The sequence below is a fragment of the Sinocyclocheilus grahami genome, unplaced genomic scaffold (assembly GCF_001515645.1).
Source record: "Sinocyclocheilus grahami isolate Dianchi unplaced genomic scaffold, SAMN03320097.WGS_v1.1 scaffold596.1, whole genome shotgun sequence".
Taxonomy (NCBI): Eukaryota; Metazoa; Chordata; class Actinopteri; order Cypriniformes; family Cyprinidae; genus Sinocyclocheilus; species Sinocyclocheilus grahami.
Window position 1 is genome coordinate 497745 of NW_015505775.1, and position 16124 is coordinate 513868.

At 38.2% G+C, this 16124-nt stretch overlaps 1 protein-coding gene and 1 pseudogene across 1 annotated transcript in view; one reads left to right on the forward strand and one right to left on the reverse strand.

The window, feature by feature from the left end:
* LOC107557270 (neuron navigator 2-like) overlaps window positions 1-2009 on the forward strand; it is a 137122-nt gene extending 135113 nt beyond the window's left edge. Inside the window, exon 36 of the mRNA XM_016240635.1 lies at window positions 1840-2009. Coding sequence (XP_016096121.1) covers window positions 1840-1965 — 126 coding nt within the window. The 3' untranslated portion in view covers window positions 1966-2009. The remainder of the gene's footprint in view (window positions 1-1839) is intronic.
* Window positions 2010-9125: 7116 nt separating this feature from the next.
* LOC107557271 (uncharacterized) lies at window positions 9126-11358 on the reverse strand (annotated as a pseudogene).
* Window positions 11359-16124: the final 4766 nt, after the last annotated feature.

A 16124-nucleotide genomic window follows, 5' to 3' on the forward strand; every position in this document is an offset into this window, starting at 1 on the left:
AATGGTGGTTACAGGGAAGGGGAAGATAAGGGCAGATGTTAAACCCCCAAGGGAAATGAGTAGATACTCAAGTATCACTCCGATCTGGATGAAGGCGCTGACGCCTTCTCTGGATCACATCCCTTAGGTCTTGCCTACCTCCCTTTGACCCTCGATTCTTCCTACCCCTACCCGCAGGCGGGGAAGGAGCGCGAGTCGCGACACTAGCCTTCTGTGCTCGTCTCTGATCCTCAAACCGAGACGGTCCAGGACCCCTGGGTTGTTCAGGCTCAAACCTGGACCTTCGTGGAATGAAGGATTTGAAGGCCGCTGAGCGCGTCTTTGCCTCCCTGAAATTCTCGACCACCGTCTCAACGGAGGTACCAAAAAGTTCAGAGGGAGAATCTGGGGCATCGAGAAGAAAGCCCCTTTCTTTCCTCCTGATGACTGCCAGGTTCACCCACAGATGCCTCTCCGTCACTACCATAGCCGCCATGGACCTTTATCCAGGTCTTTCAGCAGGTCAGCCTGGTATGCCTGGAGCACCGCCATCGTGTGCAACGAAGCGACAGCCTGACCTGCTGCTGCGTATGCCCTGCCATTCAAGCGAGATGTAATCTGAAGGGGCTTGGATGGCAAGGAGGGAGTTTTGAGAGAAGATGTCTCTCCCATAGAGAGATAGCTGGCTAGCGTCTCTTCTACCGGGGGCATCCTCTCATAGCCATTTTCGCGCATCGCTCGATGTTGGCATAACTGGTATGCTTGAACCGATGGATGCATGAGGAAAACGGCCTCTTCCATTCCTTCTCAATCTCAGTATAGAGATCAGGAAGGAAAGGAAGGCTCACCTGAACTGGAGGGCTATGGCCAGAAAGATGACGTTCATCGACGTCACTTCCTTAGTCCGCTTCCACGGCAAGTCAAGCCTTGCTGTGGCGCGATCCATAACTTCCAAGAGCTCATCATACGCAGGGCAGGAGGATTGGGAAGGCTCAGCCTCAGCTTCTTCACCCTCCTCAGACATTTCCTGCTCTTCCTGGGCTGAACCCAGCAGAGCACTAGCCCCTGGATCAGAAGATGTTAAAGAAATAACATCATCCTCCAGCGGCTCATTCTCGTCCACAGCCGACGAGCGCGAGAGGGAAAGCCCCTCTTTAAACTCATCGGCCAGGTCCACATGCGATCCCCATGAGCTCATTCTCCTCCATGCCTCAGCAGTGGCAGGTCCTGAACTGCGGGAAGCAGATGGCTGCCCCTCTTTACTCGAAAAAAGAGACAAACGAGAACGGAGCTTTTTCATTGAAAAACGCTCGCAGTGCACGCAGATTGCCCCCTCGAGGACATCGTGTGCATGCTCTTTGCCCAAACAAACAACGCATAGATCTTGTGTGTCATCGGGTGTCAAATAGCGATGACACGGATGCACACATCTTCTAAACGCTTCGCTAGTGCTCACCATAATGAATGAAAGAGATCGCTCTTACCACGGAAATGCACGCTTCAAACAAAACAGTCAGTGAAGTAGAAGAAGAGGATGATGTGTTCTCCCGGCGCCTATTTATACTATAGTCGCACCGGTAGTGACGTCATGTCGCCAGCCAACGTGTTGTTGGTGTTTTTTCAATGTATGCTTCAGACACGGGTCACGACGAGGCGTTCCCCATAGCGACCCCTAGAGGACACAGTTCGAAGTTCCCATGAAAGGAAACTTTCAATTCTTAATGCACCTCTACAGGTCAAAAATACGGGAAAACACATATGTTCTAGATTTAGTCATTTCTTTATACTTCAAATATGACTTCTTTTTAAAGGTGTTATGTGATCAGGCCTGAATGTTGTTTTTGTGTGTTGTGTGAACAGATGAACATGCTCCTGCGTCTGAAAGAGGCGGCCAGCTGCTCCAGCCCGCAGAGCTACGACAGTGACTCCAATAGTAACAGTCACCATGATGACATCCTGGACTCTTCGCTGGAGTCCACGTTATGATCCAGCCTGATCCGTGAACTCTAATCAAGTCATTACATCACATCTACGGGTGCTTGACACCCACTTCATATATAAATATATAGAGAGAGAGAAATATATATGCGCCAAAACTCAACGGTACTTCAGTGTGATTTTTATTTTTATTTTACAACAACGAAATCAGAAGAAAGTGCTTTGTCCCCATTTTTACCTCAAAAGTAGAAGTGCGGTCACATTAGCTACATTTTATGGACAAAAAGGGTTCATTGTCTGTCGTCAATAATGTAGCGATGTGTGAAACAGAGCTCACACAAGTCACTTTCAAACCAAACGGTGAATCAGAGTAACCAACCTGCATCTGCTGCAAAATCTGCGTAGATCAATTTTCCACCATCACACGGAATTCCCGATTACATGGATTTCACATGCAAAAATTTGCCAAACTTCAGTAAATGTGACCGCACCTTAACTGTTGGAGATACTTTCGAACCCAATGCAATGCTCGTTTGTCTTACCCTCTACTGGTGAAATGGAGGAATTACATCCTAAACCTGAGACCATCTTGGTGTTTTCACTCAAAAGAACATTGACTTTCCCTGTAATGATGGACTTGTTCATGACTTTACAAAACCAGCTTGGTCGGATGCTGACCATCGTTTCATGTTTTACATGATAAGGATACGGATGAAATAGCATGGTGCTACACTTATGATTTTGGATTTATTTATTGTGATGATTGGAAAAAATACCTCGTTTGCAATCTGGGATGTGCTTTTGTTTGCCTTTCAGCATTTTTTTTTGTTACCACCCGTTCCTTAACTGCTGACCGCATGTTCCAGTGTTCTACTGTAGCACAAAGCCTCTCTATCTATTTTTTACACTAGATCTGTTTTTGGTGCTGAATAGAATTTGGTGCCTTACTCCATTTTGTAAAGAAAAAACGGCACTATGTTTTATACTTCTGAAAAATGCTGATTTTATTAACTACAGGGCTCTACGCTAGTCCTTTGAAATTGCCTAAAATAAACAGCCTCACACTCATCATATCATATCAGAGCAAAATGTGTGGTTTAGAAAAGAGGAAGTGGATAAAGGGAGCGGCAGGGCGACTGTAACCTCCATCTGTTTTGAAATTCACAATTTTTAAGGCAAAGTTGCTACACAGTTAAAGGGACATTTTACTTTCAAACATGTATGAGAAAAATTATGCTTTTTTATATGTGAAATATATATGATCTCTACTGGCGCAGGTCATCTTGAGGGGTTCAGCTGTAAGGCTTTGCTTGGTGCTTTAAGACCGTCTCGACACATCTTGGCTAAAGCACAGTGAGAAATTGTTAATAATTTGGTGTATGAGTATACCTCATTGACCATTTTGGCCTTTTTCGTGTACATATCTTGCATTCAATGTGAAAGAGTAAGAAACGTCCACATAGTCATTGGATTAATAATATACTGTATTTGCTGCTTTGTAATGCAAGGATGCTTCTGGAGGATTTGTACATAAGATTTTATCGTTGATTCTCTATAAGGAATATAATTTGGATGGACAGTGAGTTTCCTTGCATGGGAAAGCATAATATATGGAGCTCTTCAGTGGTTTCACCTTCTTTACGTTGTCAAATGCTGTTGGTATGGTGCTGCAGGGTTTTAGTTACACCGTTTCTTCCATTTCACTCCAGTGTATGATTCCTGTCAGTCATCGATCCTATGCAACATCATTGTGGATTTCAATGGAAGCCAAATATCGTAGCTCTGTAATGCTGTCAGCACTGCCAATACATTGTGTGTACACTGTGTATATAATTTGTGAATGATTTTAGGATATGTGCCTAATTTTCTTTGATTATGATGATGATGAAGTCATTTTAAGCACAAATGCTGTATGTGATTGTTGTAACTGAAATGGGAGGGCTATAACTGAATGGATTTCATGTCACTGAATGTGTACATCGTTTCTGGCTGTAATATATTAATGTAAATATTTGACTATCCTGCAGGCTGCATTTTGATGAATAATCTTTTTCTAGCCGTTTATAACAGTGCTTGGAAATATGGAATATTTTGTGTACAGTGTCTTTTTCATCTTAACAGTCCCACGGATGGTCTGTGAAACACAGGCAGCCCATAAAGATTTACTGATCACCTTACAGTTTTAAATTATTTGTAATTCAATAAACCTAATAATTATTTATTAGTTGTTTATTAGTTTGTTTTCATGACTTTATGCAAGCAGAATGATGACAAACATTATACAAAAAAATATATTCACAGCATTTTTATATCAGCATGTTCCATTCAATCATAACAATAACTAAAAAAAAAGAGTATTACAATAAAAAAAACTTACAATTAATTAATGATTTTAACTATTTAAAACACAACAACCAATTTTAGTTTTTAGTCTAATGTATGCATATTGACTAAAATATGATTCTTATGCTAATGTTTCAACCCTAAGCATGTACAATGAAATAAACATTTAGTAAGTGATATTTTGTTAGACTTTTTTGTTAGTATTGATAGACATCTATATTTACAGAACATCTGTCATTCTAAATTTTCTTAAGATACTTAGAATACAACAAATAAACAACACAGACTAGTGTACATGAATTATCTATACTTGCAAGAGTTTATATGAGCGTTGGGATCATTCTAATAAAGACTAGAAATAATGTTGATGTGTTTTCATGTTAAACAATTTCAATATGGTGAAATAAAACACACCTAAAATGAAGCTTTAAGTACTAACCAAATCACAGCACAATTAAAATAAATCTAAGGATCTAGAAAGCAGGTTAATGTACTGTATCTCAAAGTGTGAAACAGATAGAAGATGCAGCTTCAATTATGGTTGGTTTGACCTCTAATGGTGATGGTTGAGGTGATGAAGTCAAAATCTCCTGGATAGCTTCAATTCCAACTTGAGCAAATGCATAGTTAAATCTTTGCTTAAAGCAGCACTATGTAACTTTTCTGTGTTGCAAAATTTGTGTACCGCTATGGTACACTCATAATAAGTACTTATATTTGGACTATTGTAGCCTGGTCGGGTCGTCACCGCTGCGGAGTAACACATACTTGCGTGAATCGCATAGACATAAACTTAGAGAAGTAGCTCCGGTTGGAATGTTCTTCCACGGGATGCGTACAGTTCTGTTTATTAACCGCTAGAACGCCAAAAGTTACATAGTGCTGCTTTAATCATTTTCTTTGTTTTGCATATTTAGCAATTCCATACCAGCGATATGTATCTGTTGGGTTTCTTTCCAGACCATTTTCACCTAGAGAACGGAGCTTTTTCATTGAAAAACGCTCGCAGTGCACGCAGATTGCCCCCTCGAGGACATCGTGTGCATGCTCTTTGCCCAAACAAACAACGCATAGATCTTGTGTGTCATCGGGTGTCAAATAGCGATGACACGGATGCACACATCTTCTAAACGCTTCGCTAGTGCTCACCATAATGAATGAAAGAGATCGCTCTTACCACGGAAATGCACGCTTCAAACAAAACAGTCAGTGAAGTAGAAGAAGAGGATGATGTGTTCTCCCGGCGCCTATTTATACTATAGTCGCACCGGTAGTGACGTCATGTCGCCAGCCAACGTGTTGTTGGTGTTTTTTCAATGTATGCTTCAGACACGGGTCACGACGAGGCGTTCCCCATAGCGACCCCTAGAGGACACAGTTCGAAGTTCCCATGAAAGGAAACTTTCAATTCTTAATGCACCTCTACAGGTCAAAAATACGGGAAAACACATATGTTCTAGATTTAGTCATTTCTTTATACTTCAAATATGACTTCTTTTTAAAGGTGTTATGTGATCAGGCCTGAATGTTGTTTTTGTGTGTTGTGTGAACAGATGAACATGCTCCTGCGTCTGAAAGAGGCGGCCAGCTGCTCCAGCCCGCAGAGCTACGACAGTGACTCCAATAGTAACAGTCACCATGATGACATCCTGGACTCTTCGCTGGAGTCCACGTTATGATCCAGCCTGATCCGTGAACTCTAATCAAGTCATTACATCACATCTACGGGTGCTGGTAACCCACTTCATATATAAATATATATAGAGAGAGAAATATATATGCGCCAAAACTCAACGGTACTTCAGTGTGATTTTTATTTTTATTTTACAACAACGAAATCAGAAGAAAGTGCTTTGTCCCCATTTTTACCTCAAAAGTAGAAGTGCGGTCACATTAGCTACATTTTATGGACAAAAAGGGTTCATTGTCTGTCGTCAATAATGTAGCGATGTGTGAAACAGAGCTCACACAAGTCACTTTCAAACCAAACGGTGAATCAGAGTAACCAACCTGCATCTGCTGCAAAATCTGCGTAGATCAATTTTCCACCATCACACGGAATTCCCGATTACATGGATTTCACATGCAAAAATTTGCCAAACTTCAGTAAATGTGACCGCACCTTAACTGTTGGAGATACTTTCGAACCCAATGCAATGCTCGTTTGTCTTACCCTCTACTGGTGAAATGGAGGAATTACATCCTAAACCTGAGACCATCTTGGTGTTTTCACTCAAAAGAACATTGACTTTCCCTGTAATGATGGACTTGTTCATGACTTTACAAAACCAGCTTGGTCGGATGCTGACCATCGTTTCATGTTTTACATGATAAGGATACGGATGAAATAGCATGGTGCTACACTTATGATTTTGGATTTATTTATTGTGATGATTGGAAAAAATACCTCGTTTGCAATCTGGGATGTGCTTTTGTTTGCCTTTCAGCATTTTTTTTTGTTACCACCCGTTCCTTAACTGCTGACCGCATGTTCCAGTGTTCTACTGTAGCACAAAGCCTCTCTATCTATTTTTTACACTAGATCTGTTTTTGGTGCTGAATAGAATTTGGTGCCTTACTCCATTTTGTAAAGAAAAAACGGCACTATGTTTTATACTTCTGAAAAATGCTGATTTTATTAACTACAGGGCTCTACGCTAGTCCTTTGAAATTGCCTAAAATAAACAGCCTCACACTCATCATATCATATCAGAGCAAAATGTGTGGTTTAGAAAAGAGGAAGTGGATAAAGGGAGCGGCAGGGCGACTGTAACCTCCATCTGTTTTGAAATTCACAATTTTTAAGGCAAAGTTGCTACACAGTTAAAGGGACATTTTACTTTCAAACATGTATGAGAAAAATTATGCTTTTTTATATGTGAAATATATATGATCTCTACTGGCGCAGGTCATCTTGAGGGGTTCAGCTGTAAGGCTTTGCTTGGTGCTTTAAGACCGTCTCGACACATCTTGGCTAAAGCACAGTGAGAAATTGTTAATAATTTGGTGTATGAGTATACCTCATTGACCATTTTGGCCTTTTTCGTGTACATATCTTGCATTCAATGTGAAAGAGTAAGAAACGTCCACATAGTCATTGGATTAATAATATACTGTATTTGCTGCTTTGTAATGCAAGGATGCTTCTGGAGGATTTGTACATAAGATTTTATCGTTGATTCTCTATAAGGAATATCATTTGGATGGACAGTGAGTTTCCTTGCATGGGAAAGCATAATATATGGAGCTCTTCAGTGGTTTCACCTTCTTTACGTTGTCAAATGCTGTTGGTATGGTGCTGCAGGGTTTTAGTTACACCGTTTCTTCCATTTCACTCCAGTGTATGATTCCTGTCAGTCATCGATCCTATGCAACATCATTGTGGATTTCAATGGAAGCCAAATATCGTAGCTCTGTAATGCTGTCAGCACTGCCAATACATTGTGTGTACACTGTGTATATAATTTGTGAATGATTTTAGGATATGTGCCTAATTTTCTTTGATTATGATGATGATGAAGTCATTTTAAGCACAAATGCTGTATGTGATTGTTGTAACTGAAATGGGAGGGCTATAACTGAATGGATTTCATGTCACTGAATGTGTACATCGTTTCTGGCTGTAATATATTAATGTAAATATTTGACTATCCTGCAGGCTGCATTTTGATGAATAATCTTTTTCTAGCCGTTTATAACAGTGCTTGGAAATATGGAATATTTTGTGTACAGTGTCTTTTTCATCTTAACAGTCCCACGGATGGTCTGTGAAACACAGGCAGCCCATAAAGATTTACTGATCACCTTACAGTTTTAAATTATTTGTAATTCAATAAACCTAATAATTATTTATTAGTTGTTTATTAGTTTGTTTTCATGACTTTATGCAAGCAGAATGATGACAAACATTATACAAAAAAATATATTCACAGCATTTTTATATCAGCATGTTCCATTCAATCATAACAATAACTAAAAAAAAAGAGTATTACAATAAAAAAAACTTACAATTAATTAATGATTTTAACTATTTAAAACACAACAACCAATTTTAGTTTTTAGTCTAATGTATGCATATTGACTAAAATATGATTCTTATGCTAATGTTTCAACCCTAAGCATGTACAATGAAATAAACATTTAGTAAGTGATATTTTGTTAGACTTTTTTGTTAGTATTGATAGACATCTATATTTACAGAACATCTGTCATTCTAAATTTTCTTAAGATACTTAGAATACAACAAATAAACAACACAGACTAGTGTACATGAATTATCTATACTTGCAAGAGTTTATATGAGCGTTGGGATCATTCTAATAAAGACTAGAAATAATGTTGATGTGTTTTCATGTTAAACAATTTCAATATGGTGAAATAAAACACACCTAAAATGAAGCTTTAAGTACTAACCAAATCACAGCACAATTAAAATAAATCTAAGGATCTAGAAAGCAGGTTAATGTACTGTATCTCAAAGTGTGAAACAGATAGAAGATGCAGCTTCAATTATGGTTGGTTTGACCTCTAATGGTGATGGTTGAGGTGATGAAGTCAAAATCTCCTGGATAGCTTCAATTCCAACTTGAGCAAATGCATAGTTAAATCTTTGCTTAAAGCAGCACTATGTAACTTTTCTGTGTTGCAAAATTTGTGTACCGCTATGGTACACTCATAATAAGTACTTATATTTGGACTATTGTAGCCTGGTCGGGTCGTCACCGCTGCGGAGTAACACATACTTGCGTGAATCGCATAGACATAAACTTAGAGAAGTAGCTCCGGTTGGAATGTTCTTCCACGGGATGCGTACAGTTCTGTTTATTAACCGCTAGAACGCCAAAAGTTACATAGTGCTGCTTTAATCATTTTCTTTGTTTTGCATATTTAGCAATTCCATACCAGCGATATGTATCTGTTGGGTTTCTTTCCAGACCATTTTCACCTAGAAAGAACTGCCAAAGACAGTTCTGCGCATATGGAAATCTGATAGGATCTACTAAATACTGTCTGTGTTTAAGTGTGCTTACCCAATAGGGTTCATCAACAAACATGAGGTAATTCCGAGGAGCCCGTTCCGAGGAGCACGCTAAAATGGTTTGCGAAAACACTTGGCAAACCAATTAAAAAAAATTCAAATACAACTTTTCTCCCTCTTCTTTCAGAAAGGCAGGTGCTGTGTTATCGATTTTGTCATCACACGTCATCCTTACTCCTTTTGATTTTGGGTCAAAGCGATCAATTTGATCACACCTGGGTAAATACCAGATAATTTCTTTACCCCTGAGATGCATTTTCTGAATTGCGAGTTTCAGATCATTTAAGCAAGAATCATCATAGCTTTCGAAGCTTTCGACATTCAGAAACCACCCTTCGAAGTTTAATCGGTGGGCAATGTCCACTAGTTTCTGTAGGTTCTCCAGTTTTGCCAGTTCTTCCGTGTCTTTCTTGTCTCCCCCATGGGCCAAAGTTGGCAAAAAAACTGTGCCAAATATGGCGACCCCATTCCTGTGTGCCTGATCGATCCAGGCCGGATCCGGGGCAAGCACTGCTCCTTCACGACGTGACCCACCAAAGAAGACAAACTCTTTGATATACTGCCAGTAATCCAGTCTTATTCTCGTTTCCTTTGTAATGACCTGAGGAACTCTTTCACAGGTTGGCCTCGCTCTGAATATTAAGGTGAAGTCTTGGTGTGTGCTTTCATGTTTTTCTCTTGACCACTCATAAGTAAAACCATCAGTTTGAAGGGGTTCTGTTGAAGGACGCAAGTAATCCTCAGAAAAAATCTGACCCTCAGAATAATCTTTCAGGTCTGGGAAGTCATTAACCGCATTCTTTGGTTTGTTTAAAAACCAAGTGTATGTTTTAAATGTAGGATCATTTTCTTCTTTGTCCTTGTGTTTTTTTAGAGCAGGTATCTCAACATAAACCACTTTTAGTGCCTCTTGATCTGTGACTTGATGTTTGTTCTGTACCAGTAGGTAGTTTAAATCGCGCACGAAATGAGGCCAGTAGAGTTGAGCCACAATGAAGTATGGGTGAGCAGGAGGTTTGCCATCTCTGCTCCAGCTATATGCAGATGTCCCCTGGAATTCACTAGCACAGTTCCCGTTTATTTTGGCATCTTGAAATCGTTTCAGAAGGGAAGGATCTTCGCTGGCTCTGAAATCACCTTTAAATTCATGAACGAGTCCCCCGATTGTAGTAGTCTTTTTTAATTGTACGGCGTAATAGTCCTTTCCACTGTATTTACCCTGTGCACGAAAAATGTACCAGCGATAACAGTTTTGCCCCATTCTCTCCCACTCTGAAAATATGGAATCATCACTCTTGTTTCTAAATATTTCATTTCTCTCTAAATAGTTAAACCTGAAGCAATCAACTTCAGACAGCAAGGCAGGTAGTATACCCGTCTGGTTTTGGAGGCTCTGTGCCTTGATTAATACTATCCATCACTTTTTTAGCTCTTTCAAGGCCGATTATATCTATGCTTTCTTCTGTGAAATACCGGTTTACACAACGGATGATCTCTGTGAGCTCACGGCTGTCACACTTTATGAACTCAGCTGATGTACCTCGCTCCCCTTTTAGATATTGAATGGCATTGTGGAAAGCTTGGAGAGCCTCTTCATCAGAAACATTGTAATGTTTGTTTCGAAACATGAAAGTCTGAGCTGCAAGTAGGACCACATCATGGGATAATGCTGAGATGTCACAATCATCGCATGATTCTGCAGCTTTCCGATAATCTAGATTTCCTTTTTTAGCTTCGAGCAATTCATTTACAATTCGATGTGGAGATGTATAAACAGACTCATAATAGTTCCAATTTTTCAATGTGGGATGAGATTTCTTGTAGTCAATAACAGCTTGGATTTGTTCCTTTGCAGTACCACGTAAGCTCAAACCATGAGCAAGTGAATTCTCATCAGAGAATGCTAATGATGGACGAAGTGTTAGATTCAGCATGTCAGAAACGCATGTTTTGAGCTCTGCAACCCGGATTTGAGCTTCTGATAATTTCACGTTTGGGTCTAAATACTTCATGACAATAGCCAAGTCCAAGAAGGACACTGGCTCATTGTTTTCTGCCATTCTGGATAACTTCTTAAATGCTTATATACCTATGAATAAAAAATGCATTTGCATTAAGTTACATAGAAGAAGACATGATGCTTTCAAGGTAAACATACAAGAATTGTATATTAAAATCCCACTTTTGTTAGGGTAAAACTTTGCATACGATACTAACATCTGCTTGTGCAGTTGGGTTTGCGTGATTTTTCAGCCAGTGGTAGACAAAATGTGAGTAGTTACTTCAGGAATCAGGAAAGTGCACAGGGGGTGGATACCGTGGCCCAAGCTACTGCTCTTTTTACCTTTATCAGGTCCCTCTCTGGGGAAAATAAGTACATTTCCATTCATTCCTGTAGCAGATGCTTTTATGCAGCAACTTATAAGAGGAAGCTACACTCTTAAAAATAAAGGTGCTTCAAAAGGTTCTTCAAGCGATGCCATAGAAGAACCATTTTTGGTTCCGCAAAGAACCATTCAGTCAAAGGTTCTTTAAAGAACCATCTCTTTCTTACCTTTTTATAATCTGAAGAACCTTCTTTCGCCACAAAGAACCTTTTGTGAAACAGAAAAGTTCTTCAGATGTTAAAGGTTCTTTATGGAACCATTTAGACAAAAAGGTTCTTCTATGGCATCGTGAAGCACCTTTATTTTTTAGAGTGTATCCTTTTTAAAATGAGCAAATATATTACAATGCTATTTAAATCTAAATGTCAGCTTGAAAAGAACAAGAATTATTATGCTTATACATTAACAATATAAAGTTTAATCCTGTACATATTTTTACACATTAAATTGTACAGTTACTTGCAAAACAAAGCGCAAGGAATCATCAATAAATAAGTACTGAAATAGTATATTAATATTGCTTACCAAAAGGTTGTCTTCTTTTATTTAGCCTAAAATAGAAGTAGCCTATCTGTTCCAGCGAACCACACCACAAAAACCACAAGACATCGTCTTCCCCTATTTAACTTATTCAGTAGAGTGGGAGGGGAAAGGGTGTGGATGTGCAGTTTTTTTTCTCAATATCAACGTATACGGTTTAGTGTGTTTTAAATGTGCTAAAGGAACATATTCATCTGTTAGAGGCCAAAGCAGAAATGTAAGGTTACATATCAGAAATTCAAATCTGTCGACATAAGGAGGAATGTGTAGCAGTTATAAAAACAGACATGTAGGGTCAAGATTTTGAGGACTGCTTGTTTGTGAACAGGTGCTTTTGGATTAGTCAAAAAGATGCCGTCTGATAAAGAGACATTTCTCAGGAAAAATGTCATTTGAAACTAAAACAGTTCTGTTTGTATAATGCCAATGTGAATGGCCAACATAAAACTGTTACTAATTAAAACAAAAAGTTTGCATCCATTTATTTTCACTAATGTCCTTCTGCATTTTAATTTCTGTTTTCACTGTTAAATACCACCTGCAACAACTGTATCTGAGCCAGCGATCAGGTGGAACTGCATACACAAATCCTCGTCCCCTGTTGTTTCTCAAACCATAACACATATATTTTTCCAAAAGCAAGAGAGAGGTTATCAGTGTAAACTCATTGTATTAGAACTTTTGAATGGGAAACAGTGTGTGATAAAATGTTTCATGCATCACCCCACCCTTATTGTAATTTTTGTTGACCAGGGTGCCATATGCTTTGGGACTGTCCAGATGTGCAGAATTTCTGGGATATGGTGCTTCATGTTTTGTACAAGGTCACTAGGATTTGTTTTCCCAAAGATCCTGTTCTGTTTTTGTTGAATGGTAATTCTCAATTTCCTCTGACAATGACCAGAAATTTTGATTGCTACAAAGAAGCTATTAGTTCAGCAGTGGAAACCTCCTCATGACCTCTCTATCAAGCATTGCTTACATTCCTTACTGGAGAGAATCTATCTGAAACTGTCATCAGCACCGACCAGTCATGCACGTACAGTTATAGGGAGATCTCAGTCATTTATCATTTTCTCGTTTGTTGTAACATGTTTTATATGCATTTTGAAAATAAAATAAAAATAAAAAACACTGAAAACTGAGCTGGTAGGATGGGGAGCTCTGTATAGCTCAGTATTAAAATTCTTGACCAATTAGGTTGTATTCTGGTGTGTGAATTCTTCAAGACACTTTAATTATTATGTCTTTGTTCTTACAATGTGAAATTCAGTATAGTAAAAAGCATTAGTATCCGTAATCAGTTAAAAATCTGATGACATTTTTAAATGTGGTTCAGGAAAACATTTATCTTACAGAGTCCAATGTTTGCAGATAAGCAGAAGTGTAAGGTTATGTCCTCATAATCCGTCAACATCAGGAGGAATGTGCAGCAGTTATAAAAATAGACATGGCAGGACAATATTTTGAGGACTGCTTAATTGTTCCACCAAACAGGTGCTTCTGAGTAAAGAAAGGCTGGTACAAAGACATTTCTCAGGAAAAATGTTTTGATACAAAAACAGGTGTACGTGTATGTAAGGTCACAACAAATATGCATAGTCAAAATGAAACTAAAAGTGTTATTTTTGAGAGTGTAGGCTATCTGTTGAAATGTGTCAAAATATAGCTAACTTGCATACGGTATTAATTAAACTTCTAAACATCCCCTGCAACCAAACTGTCCATTGTATTTGAACCAGCAAAGTTTTGTTATTGATATTTTGCTACATATGGCCAAAATACAGTATGTGGACAGCATTAAATTGGTTTGGCTTTTGTATTGTCATGCTGGAGCAGAAAAAGGGTCCTCTCAGAACTATTGCAGAAAAAACTGAAAACAGAATTCTCTAGAATGTCATTCAGTGATGTGACATTTGGCCATAAATTAGCCGCTTTTCCACCAAAATGACCTGGAACAATTTGTTGTTGGTTTGTGGACACAAGTGGTGAACTGTGACTGAAGGTTTAGATAGATAGACCCCTCTATAGGTGAAATTGAGGAATCACATCTCGAAATAGGGTTTTCAACTTTTAATTTTTTAGGTGTTCAGAAAATCTTCCCTCGGAAATATCCAAATAATGTTAGTTTTAAACGTATGGGGGCAATAAGGTACAGTGGTTATCACTTGCATACATTCATTCACGTTTTGTTCTACAATGTAAATGACCATACCTCAAACGATAATTCTGAAGAAACACAAGTTTATTCTACTATGCAACATAGCCTACGCGCGTGCTGTGGTTTGTATGGCGCGTTCCCATTTAGCCTAATCCAGATTTAGTTGTTGTCAATTGTTGGGGATTAACAAAACATTACACGCTACTAATATTTCTTCAGTTGTATGGACAGTAGCTTTTCCAGTAACGAGCTACATTTTGCAGCAAGTAAGTTGTGCAGTAAAACAAGCAAATTTTATAAAAGCAGTAGATGAAATAATAATTGCTGTTTTTATGACACATTTTAGCTATTGCCCAAGCAGTTTCAAAGCAGTGCGGGCAGAAGCAATAAAAAGGTTAGCAAAGTTCGATTTGTTTTAGTGAAGGTTCATTTAAATGAACTGATTCAGATCTCTGTGCGTGACCTCGCGCGTCTTTTACACAATTATTTATGTTAACGCCTTAGTTCATTGATATTATTTGGTTTCATATTTTATTTAAAAAAAGAGATAACCCTTTAACTGTCACTCACATTTTTGGACATAGACGTGGAAGTGCACGATCCAAACTTACATTTTTATAATTCATGAACAAAGACATTTTGTAACATGACATTGATGGTTTACCATTTTCATGGTAATGCAGTGTTTGATTTTAAAATGGATTTCAAATGATGAATTTTGAGATTTAAAGTTTTCAAATGATATATCATTTCTGATGATTTCGAAAGTGTGATCGAGAAAAAGGCAACAAAGAAGACTTTTTCTGACAAAGGTCAGAACTCCTGTTATTATGTAGATTTTTGAGGTGCACTCTTGTCAAAAATGTATCTATTACTTTTCCTACATAATTTTTTTTACAAAAACATTGGTAAAATATCTATTTAGGAGTCTTAGACCTTTCCAACGATATATAGTTTGTCATGATTAGATAAGGATTTAATTGTAATATAGTGAAGTAAAAGCTTAGGCGTCGGGTGACAGTTATTAACGCACTAATATATAATATAGAACAGATCAGTGATTCAATGTGTTCTGTCTGTTTGATGCGGACTTTTTAATTGAGATTTAAAAAATTTGTTTTTGTTTTGAATTCAGAGGAATATCTTCTATGGCTAATATTATATTAAAGTCCCTTATGCTAAAGTTTGATTGTGCTTGTGGTCAAATTGAGGCCGCTTATTCTTGAGGTTTCTTCTATTTATTTGCTAGTTATTTAGTTCTTCAGGTCAGGATATTCGAAACGAAGACTGCGGTGAGAGAGCATTAAAAAATTACTGGCTGAGGTCAATATATCTAATGGATTTTTTTCCACTACAAAACTGGGATTATAAACGGAGATTTTACTTTATTTAGAGGTTGCATTCGATCATTGAAACCGAAATATTACATTTCGACGTAGGCTAGCTACTGTTCAAAGGGGCCTTGCGCTTGTATCTTATTCATTTGGTGGGTATTATTTCGTGGTCTTTGTTTTCCTGTCGCAAATTACTCATAGGCCTAATTATGTGTAATCAACCACCCTAAAGAGAGACGATGAAATTTACAATTTATTTGCAAACAATACAAAACATGTTCAACATATACACATATGCATACAGAGTGTCACAAAGAGATAAATTCGTATAAATTATACATACGTCTACAACTTTAATAAAGAATCTAAAACTCAAAATTCTTGGTATAAAATATCCATACAAA